General features: G+C 42.1%; 1 protein-coding gene across 7 annotated transcripts in view; it reads right to left on the reverse strand.

The window, feature by feature from the left end:
• SLC25A13 (solute carrier family 25 member 13) overlaps positions 1-19,010 on the reverse strand; it is a 190,305-nt gene that overhangs the window by 21,407 nt on the left and 149,888 nt on the right. For 6 of the 7 annotated variants that reach the window (XM_003982783.5, XM_019825505.3, XM_045052403.1 and 3 more), the window contains one exon: positions 9,830-9,970. The exons of the other annotated variant lie outside the window; for it this stretch is intronic. In XM_003982783.5, the coding sequence (XP_003982832.1) occupies positions 9,830-9,970 (141 nt within the window). The remainder of the gene's footprint in view (positions 1-9,829; positions 9,971-19,010) is intronic. 7 annotated transcript variants of the gene reach the window in all.

A 19,010-nucleotide genomic window follows, 5' to 3' on the forward strand; every position in this document is an offset into this window, starting at 1 on the left:
TGCCCCACTCACGCTCCCTTTCTCTCAAAAATACACAAACATTAAAAAAAACATAGTCAACATGTGCCATCTTAAATATGAATCTGTATCTGAATTCTGCCACTGCTCACCAACAGAAGGACACTGTAGGAACAAGAATACAGGCTTTGGAGTCAGAAACCTGAGCTCAGTTCATCACTCTGCCACTTAGCTAGCTGGTATTCGGTACAAGTTTGTAAAATCTCTGTACCTCAAGTCCCTCATTTATTAAATGTGAGTAACATTTTTACTGACGTAAGAATTTGGATCCAACAAATGGTATGAAGTACTCAGTATAATACTTAGCAAAAGGATTTTTCCATAAAGGGTGACATTGAAAAGGTAATTACCATCATCAATGAAAAGCACACTGCCCTGTTGCAGCAGAAAATGGAAACAGCTAATATATTCTTTAAACAACTTGCAGCTGAGGTCTGATTACTGTATGGTTTCATACCTGAATCACAGTAGAGTTCTATATGTATCAGGCTAAGAGCCAGTCTTTTATTTGGCAAAAGACCTAATCCTACCAAAAAGTTTACACTGGTTTGCTAAATGATCATACTCCACATGGGACTTGTGGGCTGTCACATGGCATATTATCTCCTTAATTTTACAGTCAATAAACATTTCTTAAACTGGATACCTTTTAAATGCATACTTTAGTCACAATTAGAAACAAGATAAATGAAAGGACAGATTAGCAGAAATGTGTCTATCACTTCTAGAAAATATATTCAGAGCACTCTATCAACAATGGACTACTAGCATAATTTTCAATACTTTTAAACATGAAAGACCACACATTTTATTCTAAAAGTTTAATTAAAATAAAAAAGTATTGTGTTCAAACTAATCCTGCATGCACTTGGCAAAAAAACAGAAGAAACTCACAACAAAAGAATAAAACATGACCTTGGTAAAAATGTTTGCCTCTGGAAAAATAGGTTATCTGTGGGACTAGGAGGCCAACATTTTATTGCTATTTACTCTTTTCTATCTGAATTTTCTTCTTTTAAAAACTATTTTGCCTACCAAAATTAATTTTTAACAAACTCCATGACAGTAATTACTAAAGAACTATGATGCTACATGTTTATATTCTCTCACTTCCCTTAGTACTGGTTATTTTGAAGGCAATGGTACCATATTCATCTTTGTAACTCCAGCTCCTAGTAGAGAGTTAGCCCTCAACAAATATTTGGTCAACAAATGGAAAAATGATAAGAAAATTAATCATTTTCTAATACTTTTTCTTTTCTTTATGAAGTACTAAATTTTAATTGCAATACAGTTAGCATACAGTGTTATATTAGTTTTGGGTGTAAAATAGAGTCATTTTCTAATATTTTTTTAAAAGTATATTTATTTTCAGAGAGAGAGCATGAGCAGGGGAGGAGCAAAGAGAGAGGGGGGGAGAGAGAGACAATCCCAAGCAAGCTCCATACTGTCAGGGCAGAGCCTGATGTGGGGCTCAAACTCACAAACTGAGAAAATGACCCAAGTCAAAATCAAGAGTTGGACACTTAACTGACTGAGCCACCTAGGCACCCCGATTTTCTAATATTTTTAAGAATCTTTTCTAGTCCCCTTTAGCACACTCAATTCCTTTGAGTAGTGCTTTATAAAAATAATTATCTTTCAAGTTGTCTCCTTTTATTTGGTTTTCTAAAGTCCAAAGAAGAATGCATGACCTAGAGATAGCTGTTGAGCACACAGCAGGGAAAATTACCTAGGACTAGGGCAGAGTGGAAGGAGCTAGATATCTCTGCAAGAATCTATTAGTTGACATGCTATAATTTAAAATTAATAATAACTAACACATCATGCAAACTATGTGCTCAGTTCTAGCCTATGTCTTTTAAATGCATTATTTTAGTAAATCCTGACAACAATCCTGTGAATATGTAGGTTCTATTACTATCCTCTTTTTACAAATGATGGCAGCTGAAACACAGCAACAGAAAGATTTAAAAAGTTTTTTTTTGTTTGTTTTCTCTTAAAAAATTTTTTTTTTCAACGTTTATTTATTTTTGGGACAGAGAGAGACAGAGCATGAATGGGGGCGGGGCAGAGAGAGAGGGAGACACAGAATTGGAAACAGGCTCCAGGCTCTGAGCCATCAGCCCAGAGCCTGATGCGGGGCTCGAACCCACGGACCGCGAGATCGTGACCTGGCTGAAGTCGGACGCTTAACCGACTGCGCCAGCCAGGCGCCCCTTTGTTTGTTTTCTCTTAATTCAACCTTTAAGCATAATATGGACAACATCATATGATTTCCATTATTATTTCAAGTTCACACCATATTAGATACAAACCCCAGCCCCTTGAGGTATTTGATATCTCTTGTGAATTTCTAACTGGTATCACTTTACATTAATGCCATCCCTTCTCCCCACCATCCCTGGCTTACAGCCCCCTAAAAGGCTACCCAGCCTTCAGTCTTGCCCTCCTACATGGCACTGTCCACACTGAAACTGAATTATCCTTCTTCAAACGCAAACCTGACCATGTCATTTGTCTTTGGCTTCCACTGGTGAACGATGACTCCTCCCTTAAGGCTATCTCCCTTTCAGAAAGCCTTCCAGACCTTGCTGTGGAGTTAGCCCCACCTCCCTTAGAACCTGTGCACACCCCTGACAGCCCTTCCCAACTGCATATATGTTGTACTCCGAGGGTCTTTTTACTGGTGTGACCACCCCACGAGATGGTAAACTTCTGATAAAACCATGCACTTCTTATTTATGTTTGTATCCCCGGCACCCAGGGCAGAGCTTGCTGGGTGAAGGAATGGATGCCTCTGAAAAGGAGAAAGCAAGCTCTCATATAATTAGCTGCTTTCTTTACAGTTGACGTCCCACCATCATAGTGTTTGGTCATTACTTGCCAAAGTAATTCACTCACTATCTGTGCTCTAATATCCTTGTTTATAACTTGGAAACACCTGGCTTTTGTTTACCACTCATTTGCTCAACAAATATTTATCAAATGTCTATTTATGTGTCAGAAACTGTTATACAAGGTAGGTCTCTGGTATCAAAGTACACTCTAGATGAGCAGACACACACACCGAGGGAGACTATGACAGCAAGTGATGTGGTTGTCTTTCTGAGCAAGCATCTGTTGACCTAAGATGTGAAGGGAAGAATGTTTAGGCAGAGGGAAAAGCAAGAGGGAGTGAACTTGGAATATCTGAATAAAAGAAAGGCAGCCAGTGTTGCTAGCAGAGGATGGTACAAAATGGAGGGTGGAGAAGATAGGGCCACAGGGAAGGAGCTGGGGTTCTATTCTAGGTGTAACAGGAAGCTGCTAGATGGTTTTCCATTAGGAAGACATGGTTTCTGTAGGGCACACTCGTGTCTCATTTCCTCTGGTTTCTGCTTAATAAGATCTCATGTGAGAGGCTTTCCTGATCACCTATTAAAATGCACCCCCTGGGGCGCCTGGGTGGCTCAGTTGGTTAAGCGGCCGACTTCGGCTCAGGTCATGATCTCGCGGTCCGTGAGTTCAAGCCCTGCGTCAGGCTCTGTGCTGACGGCTCAGAGCCGGGAGCCTGCTTCAGATTCTGTGTCTCCTTCTCTCTGACCCTCCCCTGTTCATGCTTTGTCTCTCCCTGTCTCAAAAATAAATAAAACGTTAAAAAAAAAAATTAAAAAAAAAATGCACCCCCTGCCCCACATCCCATCCTGCCTTGAGCCTTTTCCTCACCCTCATCTGCCTCTTTTTTCTTCAAAGTCTTAACACCCACCTGATGTCAGAGATTTGTTTTTGTTGAACTGCGTGTAGGTGACACACAACGTGATAGTTTCAGGTGTACAACATAGTGATTCACCATCTCTAGATGTTAGTGCTGTGCTCACGACTAGCGTAGCCACCATCTGTCACCATACAACACTATTACAATGTCACTAACTATATTCCCTATGCTGTACCTTTTATCCCCATGGCATATTCCCAGCATAACTGGAAGCCTGTTATCTCCCACCCCTTTATCTGTCTTGCCCATCTCTGCCACTCCCCACCCCACCTCTCACCAAATTTACTTTCTTGATGGCTTTTTCTACCCACCAAACGTTGAACAGGGACTTGGCTCTTCACAGCTGCATCTGAACCTACCAGAGTAGTCAGCTTTCATTAAAAGTGTGTGGAGTGAATTAATTAATCTGATTTACATTTTAAACAGACCAACTCTGGCTGCTGTGGGGACAATGGATTTAAGGGAGTCAAGAGTCAAAATGAATCAATCCATGAGGAGGCTTTCACAGACACCCAGATGAAAGATAAATGTGGGAGAAGTAAGACGGTGAGAACTACCACCTTGGTGGCTGTAAAACCATGTAATGGCCCTTGATGTTAGAAAATTAGCAGGGCACAAGTGTCCTCAAAGTAATGATGGGACAACTGTTTTCTTCAGGTGGGGTCAGGAACTCAGAAAAATAGGTATTTTTAAAAGCTCCTAAATTGAGTATTCTTGTGTACTCATACACTATCAAGCTCAAATTGATAAACTGATGTCATCTGACAACATCTATTCACACTGAAACTATGCACATGCCCCTTGACCTAGACATTTTCATTGCTAGGAATTTATCATTTGCATATACTCACAAAATTATGTCAAAATACACTTTAGGGGATATTCACCTTGTCATTGCTTATAGTATCCCCAAACTAGAAACAACACAAATATTCATCAATAGGAAACTTCTTAGAAAAACTTAAAGAAAAAAATGTACACAGCTATTAAGTACAACGAAGAAAGAGTTTTAAGGTCTACTGCATGCACTTGAAACTCCTATAACATTGTGTGTCAACTATACATTTCAACTTAAAAAAGATATATGGTGAGGGGCGCCTGGGTGGCGCAGTCGGTTGAGCGTCCGACTTCAGCCAGGTCACGATCTCGCGGTCCGTGAGTTCGAGCCCCGCGTTGGGCTCTGGGCTGATGGCTCGGAGCCTGGAGCCTGTTTCCGATTCTGTGTCTCCCTCTCTCTCTGCCCCTCCCCCGTTCATGCTCTGTTTCTCTCTGTCCCAAAAATAAATAAACATTGAAAAAAAAATTTAAAAAAAATAAAAAAGATATATGGTGTATTTAGAGATATTCTATTTGGGGAGCCTGAGTGGCTCAGTTGGTTAACATTTAACTCAAGTCATGATCTCACAGTTCGTGGAATCGAGTCCCACATCGGGCTCTGCGCTGACAGCGTGGAGCCTGGTTGGGATTCTGTCTCCCTATCTCTGCCCCTCCCTGGCCTGCTCCCTTTTTCTCTCTCAAAAAATAAATAAATAAGCATTAAAAAAAAAATATTCCCTTTGTGTTAAAGCGTGCACACACACATACAACATTGAAACTGATACAATTTGTGATAGATACACAGAAAAGGAGATAAATACGGATGTAATTAGATTTTTTTTCTTAAGGATATGTAAGAAAATAGTGGTTACCTTTTGAAGAGAGAAGGAAGCAGTAAGGGTTTGAGAGTCTTACTTTTTCACATACCTTTTGAATTATTTGATTTTTTTTTAAAGGTAAACTATTTTAAACACACACAAACAACATCTCTTTGAGATAATTAGCAGAATAAGAATGTACTGATGTATCACTACTTGCTTTCTGATTTTAAGGAGAGCAGCTCCAGTGACTGATTTATACACACTATGTGAATGAACACACATACACACATACTTGCATGTAGATGAAAATTGTATTTGAATGCTCTGTTAAATGCAGAGGGACAAATGCCTTTGGTGAGAACACAGTCGATACGGCTCCTATTCCTAAGTGACCACCTTCCAGGCTGGAGTGTAATTTGTGATTACATAATCTGAAAGCAGTTTTCAACAATGCTTGATATCCTGGCTGTCACCGCTTCACGGACCATGTTTTTGCCTTCACAAAGCACCATGAACTTGTCCATTGCTTAAGGAAGCAACTTTTTAGCCTATATCAGCTGTGTTGCCCTTATTAACGTTAAATGATGTTTCCTTCCATTACTACAGTGTAAACCATTCCCTCGTCAAAGCTCTGTTGGCTCCTATGGGCAAGGTACCATTCAAAAGATGCATACTACTTTCTTTTCTATGATGGAATTGATTTTATTTATGTTCCAGGGGCTTATGCAATAAACAAAATTTATGTAGGGAAAGGGAAATACATGCTCATATATTCTTAAGAAAAGTAATATATGTTGTAGTTTTTTTTTTTTTAAACTACATTATATTCAAATAGCTCGTTCAGTGGCAGTTAATTTTCTTGCCTTTACTTCAATTACCTACCTAGTCTGCACTGTGACTAAATCTCCCTAAATGTTACCAAAAGGTTGGGGGGGGGGGGGCGGGGAGCTTTGTTTGCAGAGTTCACTATATCTGTTCTAAACCATTTCTAACCTCAGGAATGTGAAATGTTTACCAAATCCACTTTTTTTTCAGTTGTAAATGTATTTCTAAAGCAAACGTCCTAATTACCATTTACTGGGAAGTCACAGAATACTTGGGTAATTTGCAAGTCAATTCAGGAGAAAAAGAGAAAGACTGGTTAAGTCCAATTTAGGTGAGGTTACACAGCAGGCCTAAACACACAGACAGAGCCACTCACCACACACTCCTCCCAGGTCTTACATTGTCATGTAAACAACAGCAAACAAAAGATCCAAGGGAAGGAGAATGAAGATCACCAGTCCCCACTAAAACCGGGACAGCAGTTCTCTTTTTAAAGGCCCACCTGCAGGGACACATACTAAGTTCTACATTGTTAGGTCACTCCAGGCCATTTCCATTTTTCTGCCCAACTTAAAAAGACTAGAGACAGAGGGGCACCTGGGTGGCTTAGTCGGTTGTGGGCCTCCAACTTCAGCTCAGGTCATGATCTCACGGTTCATGAGTTCGAGCCCCGTGTCGGGCTCTGTGCTGACTGCTCAGAGCCTGGAGCCTGCTTCAGATTCTGTGTCTCCCTCTCTCTCTGCTCCTCCCCTGCTCATGCTCTGCCTCTCTCTATCTCAAAAATAAATAAAAACATTTAAAAAAAATTTTTTTTAGAGACAGAGAAAAACCTTTATGACTAAAAAGCACTACCCCGAAACAAAATCACAGCAAATCATGGAAATGCTAAAGTCCCAAAGCTCCAATGCTTCAGCATTCCCCAAAAGGATGGATCTTGACTTGCTAAAAGATTTCTGAGCAGGGAAGGGTGGGGTCAGATGAGCAAAACTGGACAGGAGAGATTCGCAAGAAACAAAACCCGTGGCTGGAACAGGGGAACATAAAGGAGGGTCGCCGAGGGTGATAATGCCGGACTGAGCCAACAGAATGGAGAGGTGAGCTCTGCTGAGTGAAGTCTAGACTCAGTCTTAGTGAATTTGGCTGCTGACACCAATGGCCTGCAGAAAGGATGGGACTGCAGAGTTGCACAGACACCCAAGTTTCCCGAAGCTCAAAGTGTTAGTGACTTCACTTGGTAATTACCAATACTCCAAAAGCAGCGTTTTGTAAGGCAGCAACAAGCCCCATGGAATGCCTCTGAACTGGATTAAACCACCAGGCTAGTAATTAAACTACCTTTATATGGGAGAGGTCTCTTGCTCAAACTTGAGCAATCCTGCTCATTTCAGGAAAGCAGTGGAAACAAGAAACTTCTGAGCCTCGGTTTCAGCCCAGATACCCGTCATCGGCAGCTTCTATTTTCCGAACTGCAAAATCAGGAGACCAACTTCTTGTAAGGGGTGTTAGCAGGGATTTAGATTTTGAAATACTGTGAAGATGAAAAGGACTCTCAGTCTTATATCATTTGCAGGTAGTTTAACAGTCTCCGTTTCTGTGTCAGCAAACAAGTTTTTACCATTTTATCTTTCGAGACGTTTCGATAGCAGTCATTGCCATAGTACCTAAGTGCTTTTCACCAGACAACCTGCTGAAAGACTGCTTGGCATCCTGTCAAAATGACGTACGTGCTGCCACGCTTGCTACAGTCTGCAGAGAGCCTAAAAATTTAGAAAAGACGACTCTTCTTCAAATTTATCAGTGCTGTGCTTTGTGATAATACTGCTTGTTCCTTTACAGCTGGAGAATAATTTGGGAAGTGAAATGCCTCTAACAGTGTGCTCCCTGCACAACCACAGGCTGAGTATTTTGGGCACTACTTACAAAATCTGCATGCTTATTCCTAACCACACATGCCTAAATATAAGGCAAGTTTCCCCCCCTAAAACTAACCCCAGAAAAGGTGTGTCACATTATATTCAAGTCTAACAAAGTCTTGGATCATGGGGTACAATCACTTGACCTTGAGAAGTACAGAGTAGCATTTGGGGACAGGCAGATTTGCCTGCAACAACCTCAATCATCACTAACACTGGATGTTTATACCAAAATCACCTCCAAAACTTGAATTAAAGAAAAGGGGAGGGGGGAGTATTCCTGGGGGTAGGATCTCATAAATGCTGAATGTCAAAACAAGGCATTTTACACAGACTCTCAAAAGCAATACGATAAGTTGTTTATGGGACCAGGTATGTCCATTCAGGATGAACTGGGTAGAGGAAAAAAGAAACAACTGTCCTCATGCTGTGTGTCTGTGGGATAAAATTTCCAGGGACAATGCTGCACACGGAGCCCAAAAGTGCTTCACCCTGCCAGCGTGGGATAAAAACGCAGACAATGTACTCGGTAAGACCATGTGAATGGTTGATTCACAAGGTGGCGATCCAAACACTGATTCAAAATTCTTACAAAGAGTTTCAATAAAATATTTCTTGATATGTATGGACAGAAAAAAGTAATATCAATTTCCTATGATGGGAATTTGTATGTTTGTGTGTAAATAAATGAAAACTATTTTGAGTAAACATCTGACTTCAGGTTTATTTATCCCTAAAACTTTACTTAGTCAAGTTGGCCGTGAAAATTTTTTTTTAACTTTCTTACTGAAAAATTGTAAACACCTTATGTTTGTTTGATAAAGCCTTATGGCTGGGGATATATGGAGGCAGTTCTAGTATATTCCAGTTCAACTTCTTGGTAGAGGAGTGTGAATAACAAATTTCAAGAATTTTCTGAAAGCCTGGTTTTGCAATTATTCTGAAAAACTATTTTCTAAATGACAATTGATTAAGATTCAAAATAATTATGACAAAGGCATATATATGGACAGGGTTGGAATATACAGGATCAGAAAATAAATTCCCAATCTAGTATGGGCTTCTCCTTTAACTGAGCCCAGTTTATCTTCTGAAAAATGGTACCCTGTGATCTTTGTTTCTATCCTTCACAGAGGACAGCACTGAGAATTAGCTTTTTGTATGGGTAACAAATCCAAATAAAGTTCCAGCCACTGTTGCTGCAAAGAGCTAACTGCTGAGCAATACTCACATCATAGTCATCTGTGATTAGTATATTTTGAGGATGGCTTTAAAAAAAATTTTTTTTAATGTTTGTTTATTTTTAAGAGACAGAGAGAAACAGATCACAAGTGGGAGAGGGACAGAGAGAGATGGAGAGACACAGAATCCTAAGTAGGTTCCAGGCTCTGAGCTGTCAGCACAGAGCCTGACGCGGGGCTTGAACTCACAAAGTGCAAGATCATGATCGGAGCTGAAGTTGGATGCTTAATCGACTTAGCCACCCAGGCGGCCGTCAAGGATGGCTTTTTGATAGCATGCATGAAGGCACCCTATGGGCCCCAGCAGAATGCCTTCTCCAGGTACCAAAATGTGAGGAGTCAATTTCATGCTGATGGGAAGTTTATTTACATAGTTCACCCCATCTGCTAATTTAGGAGATGAACACAGATCAAGTAAATGACTAAAAGGGCAGTTACCTTGTAGATCCCAAAGAACCCCAGGTCCCTTACGACAGACAGGGCACTGACTCGGGGACCAGTAGTGATCTCTCCAGCCACTTGCAAACGGATCTTGACGATTTCTAAAGGATTTGTGAAAATCACCTGGGAGCCTCCTGCCTAGAAAAAGAGAAAAAAGTAAAGATTTAGGATCACAGAAGAGTAAGGGTAAGGAAGGTCGGGAAGAGGGTGTGATTATCCTCTATGGAGCTCAGAATATTCTATCTTCAAGAGACTGTAGTTTTCCATCCTTGTTCCATCAATTACGACAGGGACTAAGATGGGGCACCTGGGTGGCTCAGTCAGTTTAGCATCCGACTTATCTCAGGTCATGATTTTGTGGTTCATGAGTTCAAGCCCCACATCGGGCTCTAGGTTGACAGCTCAGAGCCTGCACCTTGCTTTGGATTGTGTCTCCCCCGCCCCTCATATCTCTCCTGCTTGCACTCTGTCTCTTTCTCTCTCTCAAAAATAAATAAACATTAAAAAAGAAAAAAGACAGTGACTATGAGTCTGAATCAAAATACAGTTACTGCCAAGGAGGTCTTGGGTACTGAGGTCCTATTTCCCTTATGCAGACGTTGAAAGAGGGCAAAGAGGAGAGACAGATGTCTCGTGGCTTCACCAAAGTCCTTGCATGGAAATGAAATGGATTCCCTGAAGCACAAACAACTGCTATCACAGGGCTCAAAGCCAAGGGCACAAAGGCAGCACTAAAATGAAAATCAAATAGTATCCAAATAAAGAGACACAAACCTGCTTGTCAGAATAGGAGGAGATAGGGAGGACACAGGTTCTCCCGTGATGGACTCTATGATTCTGGCAATGATTCAAGAATTGCCAGAGAACACGTAAACTTAGATGAAAGCTATTTTGTCTTCTCTTAAAAAATCAGGTCCATCATCAAACACCATTTCATGGAGCTGCCTATTCTTATAATTTTATGTATGTATTACCTGTATATAGATTAATCTTTTTATAGAAGATAAATGTCAAAGTAGTAAAAATATGCATCAAATCAACTATGCCCCAAACTCTGAGCAATGTGTATTATTTCATTCCAGCAGTGGCTGGGTGCCCCACCTCCGAGATCATCAGTGGAAATCTTTAAAGTGAACTTGGGGCACCTGGGTGGTTCAGTCAGTTAAGCATTTGGCTCTTGACTTCAGCTCAGGTCATGATCTCATGGTTCATGGGTTTGAGCCCCGCATCAGGCTCTGTGCTGGCAGCATGGAGCCTGCTTGGGATTCTCTCTCTCTCCCTCTCTCTGTACCCCTGCCCTGATTGTGTGTTCTGTTTCTCTCTCTCTCAAAATGAATACGCCTAAAAACATAAAAGTAAAAAGAATAAAACGTACTTAAACAATAAAGTGTATTAAAAGGGAAGTTTTAAGCTAGTTATTTTGAAGCTCAGCTTGTATTTATTATACGCAATTACATTCTTTCTCACTGTACTTCAGCTTGTTATTTCTTGTCACAAATATATTAAATTTTTATTTCTTCCAAACTAAGGTTGACACACAGTATAGTTCAGAATCTTTACTACCTAGTGACGCCACCATGCTAGACCAGATACGGTGCTGATATTTTATAGCTCAGTAGATGCCATCACGGTAACAAGCATAATTTGGATTAATATCATACAAAACTACTTCTTATTAGATTCTCTGACCCCATTAACCAATGTATGTGCCCTCATAAAATGGCCAGTACTAATCAACACTGGATAAACAAAGATGATCTTGAAACTAGAATTCACTTGGAAATAAAAATTAGATACGATATAAATATCCAACGATGAGAGATGGATTAAATGAATTTGGGTATGTCATGCAATGGAGATACTATGCTGCCAACGAAAATACTGTGGAAAAGGTCCAATATATATATATACTGGGAAGTATAAACTCTCATGTTCAAATGCATGTACAGCTTTCCCCCCTGTTATCCCTTACCGTCGTGTAGAAAATACACCAATGTAGTGCTTTTTAGGATTACAAGTGGTTTATTTTCTTTTCTGCTGTATTTCTTATTTCTTCTACACAGATTATATATTACTTCTATAAAGAAAAATAAATACCTCTGCATAACTTATCTGATATGTATAGCAATGTTAGCTAAAAAAAGTAAAGAAATATGTTCATCCATTAATTCTCTACAAATCAAACTGTTTTTTTTTATTTTTACCAACTTGATATCTTAATTAAGACACACTTGATCTTAAAAACAGACCAAGCCCACCCCTCTCACCACATTACAACTGTTTAGAAGGCAGCAGTATGGTCCAGTGTCTTGACGGCCACACAGACCACCTCTCTTTGCTTACTTGTTTCACCCCTCACCTTTGGCTCTCCTACATGACTCTCAGGAGGTGGGCCAAACAATCCTGGCAGGAAAAAACCTAGGTTAGATTCATCAAAAGGTCCAAGAAAGGCCCTTAGATAGCGGGAAGGAGAGCATGAGGTGATATGCCCAGAGGCTGGTGTGTTCTTCTGGTCCCACAGACATTTGGCTCCCTCTTCTCTGGCTCAGAACAGCTGTTCTTTGCTCCCACACTGCTGGGACCTGCGGGTAGGCAGAAAGGCCAAGTCCCCACCTGTCTACAGCTCCTCAGTATTTTGTGGGTTTGCACCTGCATCTTTCCACATGACATAAGGGAGTTAAAGTTGTCAGAAGGAAGGGAGGAAATGGACCTGGCTTAGTAACAGCACCAATGGTACAATGAGGATTATGCCTGTGCTTCCTGACCCAAGCTCTTGCGTTGCAAAAATGAATAAAAAATAAATATGTAAAAATTGTTTTATGGGAGCAGAATGAGAAAGATTTGCTGAGCTGGAATTAATCCAACCTGAGGCTGATTTATAAAAGTCCCAATGTAGGTAACAGCATCTCTATCAAGGGCAGAACGGACAGGAATCTGCATTGTCGATCTTCTTAAAGAACAGCACAGGAATGCAAGGCACACTCATCAACAGCGGCTGCAGAGGCACCTGCGCGCATGTGCACACCGAGTCCCTGTCCCATATGTCAAACCACCTCACTCAATATGAGGCTTGCGGAGATGGCAAACGGACAGCAGCCAGCACGATGTCTGTGACACAGTAGTGTCACCGTAGAGTTTTTTTCTCCTCTCTCCCAAAGTGATGGTGCCCCTCTCTGCTGCATGTTACGGTCACTTGCGAAGCTCTGAAAAAGTACTGGCTTCCAAATCCTACTTCAGATAAATAAGAAATTCTGCAACTGCCCTTTAAAAAACCTGATTAAGATGTGCAGTGAGATTTGAGAATCGCTCTACTTCACTGGATCACCTCCATGATCCCTTTAAATTCTGAGAGGCTGCTTGACAGGCTTACTTACAGCTGTGACTTCTAATTCCAGTTCTCCAGTTTCTTTCAGAGGGCAACTTTTATGTTTCACATCTGACCTCACAACAAACTTTTTGTACGTCTCCAAGTGGTGCCGTTATTAAAGGGTATAATCCTTAGGCACAGAATCGCTGTCTTACTCGTTACCTTATATCTGCACTAATAGTTGTAAAAGTTAATGTTATATACAAAATAAGAACTTAATACTCAATTCCCTGACTCCCAGCCAATCGATAGATACCAATTCTTTTAGCACGGCACAGTGAATTCTAATCACTAAGGACAATGCAAAAGTCAAATCCACTTCAGACAGCTGCAGGGAACAGACGCAGTGGGAAGAAAGTGTAGTGATACTGAGAAAAAATAATGATGTACTCCTGGCTTCGGGTGGGCTCAGAAAGAAAGAGCTTCCAGACTCAAAGTGGCACATTGTACAGGTACCAAAGATGAATCAGTCCTTTGGAGTCAAGCTGGAAGGAAATGAGAGACTCCAAGGCACCAAGAGAAGATGCTTATCATCAGATGCACAGTGTCTGGGCATCACCACGACTTGATCACTGAGCGGCACACTGGCTGCCGCTCTCCCAGTCTATTGTCCATTCACAGTGCCTTACCTGTGTCCCTCCTCCGTGAGATCAAAGATAGCTGAATCCACAGACCGCGAACAGGAACACCTATTGTGCATGTCTTTGTGTCCCTCATCACTTGAGAGACCTGGCTGTGTGATGATGCTGTTTTGTGTGTGTGTGTGTGTGTGTGTGTGTGTGTGTGTAATTTTGTCACAAATCACTTCCCTGTGACTTTCTGGAGTCTGCGGCAAGTAGGACAGGCAAAGATTTCCTACACTGCACTAGAACTGGTTCTGTGTGGGTGGCACATTATATTTACAGTGGGGACGCTGAGGTGTCTATAAGTTTCCTTTCTACAGGTTCTTTATTACTGAAACCTTAGTTCCTACCCAGCATCTGGATCTATCCAAGAAACACACGTGCTTATTACTGCAGACTCACTTCTGCTACCTGATCGATCATTCATTCATTCATTCATTCACATCATAAAAGTCCCAAACATTTATAAGCAATCGTGCTCAAAGTTTGTCTTAAGAGCTGCAAGGGCACAAGATGAGTGAGAAAACATTCCTGTTCTCAAGGAGCTTGAAATAGGAGTGAGGTCATAAATATTCATTAAGTATCCATTACTGGCTATCAGGGTATTTATTGCTTTGCACAGATTACAGATCTTCAGCCCACTAAAGAGGTATTTTTTCCAGATTTTACATAAGAGAAACTTGAGGCATAAAAGATTAAAGAAACTGTTATGGGCTGAACTGTGTTCCAACAAAATTCATATACTGAAGTCCTAACCCTCAGTACCTCAGACAGTGCCTGTATTTGGAGACAGGGCCTTCACAAAAGTAGTTAAGGTAAGATGAGGTCATATGGGTGGCCCCTACTCCCATGCAGCCTTTGTCCTTATAGTAAGAAGAAACTGAGATATGGACACAAATGTGCACAATGAAAAGAGAGTGTGAGAACACAGCGAGAAGGGGGCCATCATCAGGCCAACAAGAGAGGCCTCTGAAGAAACCAACCCTGCTGACACCATCTTGGACTTCCAGCTTCCAGGAACATGACAAAATAAATTTGTATCAAGTCACCCAGTCTGTGGAATTTTGTTATGGCAGGGTGGCAAACCAATACAGCACTTACACAAGGCCACACAGCCAGCAAGCAAAGGATTTTCTATGGAGTCCAATAAATATATGTGTTACGAAGAAAAAACATGGCACACAGGAAAAGGGAATTATAACAAACAAGAAGAGGTAAGGTCCAGATAAACTGCCATGGCAATTCGAAGAAAGGTAAGATATCTGTTGGATGGGATAACCTGGGGAGGTGGTAAGGCACGTAAGTAAGTAACACATCAGTTGGTGACTGAGTGCAATTAGGATTCAGCTAATCTAGGCAGAGAAGGGCACAAAGGCACAGTGACAAAGGCCTGGCACACTTAGAGAGCAAAGAGACCCGGCACCGTGTGTCCAGTGAAGTTTTAATATGGATGATAATTATGAGGAGATCAACATTATCATCCACTAGCATTTACTGAGTGTTTACTATGTACTACACGTTACACTAAGAGCTCTGTATGAATTTTCTCCGTTGGTCCTCATAACCTAAGGTAGCTAATAATACTATTCCAGTGTTATAAGTGAGCAAATGGAGACCGAAAGGGTGAAGGAGCTTATGTAATCTGCCTGAGATCACAGAGCTAGGAAGATGGAGTCTATATTCAAAGCAGACCTGCCCGAAGCCAGACAGGCACTTCCACCGTTTATCACTACGTATCCTGGCAGCACAGAAGAACCAGCCAGCTGCTTAAGGCCATGAGAGAAGAAGGCTGGAGAAGGCTACTGGGGCCAAATCACAGAAGGCCTCGATAGTGCCTTCCTGTGCTCGTGCGGCGGGAGGAACGCAGGTTATAAAGGGTTTAGACCTGGAGAGTGTCGTGACTACCATCTGTGTCTCAGAAAGATGGACCGGGTGGTAGAAGGGAGAGTTCAGTAGGGGAGAAGAGCCCAAAGCCAGGGATAACAATTAGGGTTTTAGCAGACTAGATGAGAGAGAAGAAAGGTCAGAATTGGAACAATTACACCAGCAAGAAGGTATGGGGGTGGATGGCTGAGCACTGGATGCAGCAGAGAACACCGGGCCCCGCTGCTGAGAATGCGGGAGAAGGAATGTGTAGGATCAAAGAAAGGGCCCATATTTTTACAGGTGTGTAACAGGAACAAATGGGCACAGAGGAAGGGTGACACATCCAGAAGGCAATAGGAAAGCGAGCTGGGAGTTAGGGAGGGAGTCAGAGGAGGGTGTCATCCCCTATCTGTGCTAACTGAAGGCAGGAGCTCATGTGGGGTGCAGGGAGATGAAACACCAACAGTGGAGACCTAAATGACAAGAAGCCTCCGCCACACAGCACAGCAATCCAGGCACAGAGGTCAAGAGAGGGGCTTCTGGAAGGGAAAAAGCCAACGACAAAATGGCCAACAATATCTGCTGGCACAGGGAGGCAAGGTCCAGCTCACCGTGTGATCTGTGGTTGGAAAGATGGAAAAGTGGATGCTGGGGAATCAGAGTTTGTGCAATCTACATTTTTTTAATGTTTATTTATTTTTGAGAGAGAGAGAGAGAGAGAGAGAGAGAGAGAGACAGAGACAGCAAGCAGGGGAGGGGCAGAGGGAGGGGGAGACGCAGAATCCGAAGCAGGTTCCAGGCTCTGAGCTGTCAGAACAGAGCCCGACGTGGGGCTCAAACTCACAAACCACGAGATCATGACCTGAGCCAAAGTCAGACGCTTAACCGCTTAACCGACTGAGCCACCCAGGCGTCCCATGTGTTAATCTACCTTTTTAAGGGAAGGGAAAGAGAGAGAATGATGTCATTTATGGAAGCAAGCAAGGCAGAATGCAAATGCATTTAGGGTCATGAAGGAGAGCAGCTCTAGGGGACAGTGAAGAGATAAATTGGAGCTGAGGAGGATTAGGTCACACGCAAAATAGCACACAAGTTCTGGGTGGGGGAGGGGAGTGGAAGGCAGACAGACAGTGAAGCCAGGATTTCCCTACTATTTATGATTCAAAGACAAACAGAATCAAATGGATCAGGATTTGGCACAAGGAGACAACGGAAGTTCTGAAGCATAAACCGAACACAAAACAACAAACGACCCCTGAGAACAAGAGTAACATCACATTCTGGCTCTCCAAAAGTTATACAAAGTTATGGTGAAGTTAGTCCGATGTGCGCAGACAGGAGGACAATGAGGTACCTAGTGACATCTAAAGAGGTGTCTGATGCAGTGGCCCATGCTTGCCACCCCGCAGCTCAAACGGACGGGAGACACAGCAGGATGCAGTGTGCTGAAGGGCTGTTTAGGCATGCTCATCTGCACCTGCCTGAAAGGACTGGAGCCACGGGGCAGCACCCAGTGGGTTCTCCATTAAGACCCCACTGTGTGCACAGGCCTGCAGATGAGGAATGAGTCAGTTCAGTCTTATGTGGATTCTCACCCGGACGAGGCTAGGTATGTTTACTGCCCACTGCACTAACAGTGAATGCTAGTGTCAACGTGACAAAACGCTTTGTAGCATTTTTTTTTTAAAGGAAACCGTGTGCCACCTCCACAGCAGATGTGTAAGAGTGAACAAAACTAATGAACACCTCCCCCCCCCCCCAACACACACACACACACCTTACAGAGCACATTTCTGGCTGTTACTCACAGGACTGTGTGAAAATAAAATGGAAACAGGTACACAGAGCACTCATCCCGGTGCCTGGCATACTACTCAATCAATGATACTGCTTACCATTCAACTTACCAAACTCCCTCAACCAGTACAAATGAGTTCCGATTTTTTCTTTTCCTAGAAACCTGTACATTAAACTTTCTTTTTGAGGGAAACATAGTTATACTGAGGATTGCAGGAAGTAGCAGTCTCGAGCAAAAAAAGTTTGGCGGGGGCGGGGTGGGGGGACACAAAAACTCACCTAAGTGATGGGTGATAGAGTGGTGCCCCACATAACCAGAGAGTTTTTATTTAATTTAAATTCACTTAACTTTATTAATTAAATTCAAGCAGACACTCCATAAAAGTGGGTACTTCTAATTTTGAATACTTTTGTTACAGAGAAATGGTCAATCACGTCCTGCTGCAGGAGCTGGTAAAAATGACAATGGCTAGATAAGAGAGTTATCCAGCAGAGTTGACCATACACTGCCTGTGGGGATGCTTTCTGTGGTTCCATGTAGGTGTGAACTGCCCCCAATACTAGCAAACCACTTTGAAAATGAGCACCACCGGTTGCACAAGGAACTGAGACAGAGACTAGGTTCCCACTGCTGAAAACGAGGCACAGTGCACATTCTTCTGACCAGGTAATCTGACTGCTGGAAGGAAAGCCACACAGATGCCCTTTATGTTCAAGATCAACTTCTAATGTTTCGGGCCTTTAAAGCTGTCCCAGGTGAATGCTGGATGCCCCATTTTGCTACCAATACAAATCCAAGTTCATGTCTCCAGGGCAGTTTCAGTGGTTGTGATTCCTGTCTAAAATCCATGATCTTCATAAACTCACCTTTGCATCCAGGAGGGCTGAGAGCAACCAGAAAGGGACATAGGACTATGGAAGCTACAACTATGTCAGCATGAAGCCCAAGCACCAAGCTTCTCAAATGAATAGGGCTCTATCGACACAAGCATCGTTATTTCCAAATGCTCTAATTTTTCATATGACACACTCCTCATGGCTCAAAGTAAAATTACAGGTTTTTTTCCCCTCTAATACCCCCTCTCTGAAATGGGCCAGACAGTCTGCAAAGAACCTGAAACGTGGCTTCCGTCACAGCTTTGGCTCACTGACCAGATGCGACTATAAGCTTGATTTCTTCTTTTTCACGATTTTGTCACCCAAATTCCTCTTGCTATGTTACGTAATGATTAAGTTCACTGTTAACACTTCGGATGCTGCATAGGTAATTTTATTCCGGGAGGTGATTCATCTGCTTTTTTAAAAACAGAATGTCAAGAAACATTCAGAAAGGCAACATACTGCAGGACCCTAATGCACTGCCCAATTTCTCCAAGGACAGGGACCTTCGCACTAAAGTGAGCCTAACATAGTTTAGGTCCAATAATTGTGAATAAGTAGGTTTTAAAGTTATATGCCTTGAAGATGACTTACCAAGCCTGCTTATTATTAAACTTTGGAAAATAGCCACAGCCTAAACACATTA

This window comes from Felis catus, chromosome A2 (genome assembly GCF_018350175.1).
Source record: "Felis catus isolate Fca126 chromosome A2, F.catus_Fca126_mat1.0, whole genome shotgun sequence".
Classification (NCBI taxonomy): Eukaryota; Metazoa; Chordata; class Mammalia; order Carnivora; family Felidae; genus Felis; species Felis catus.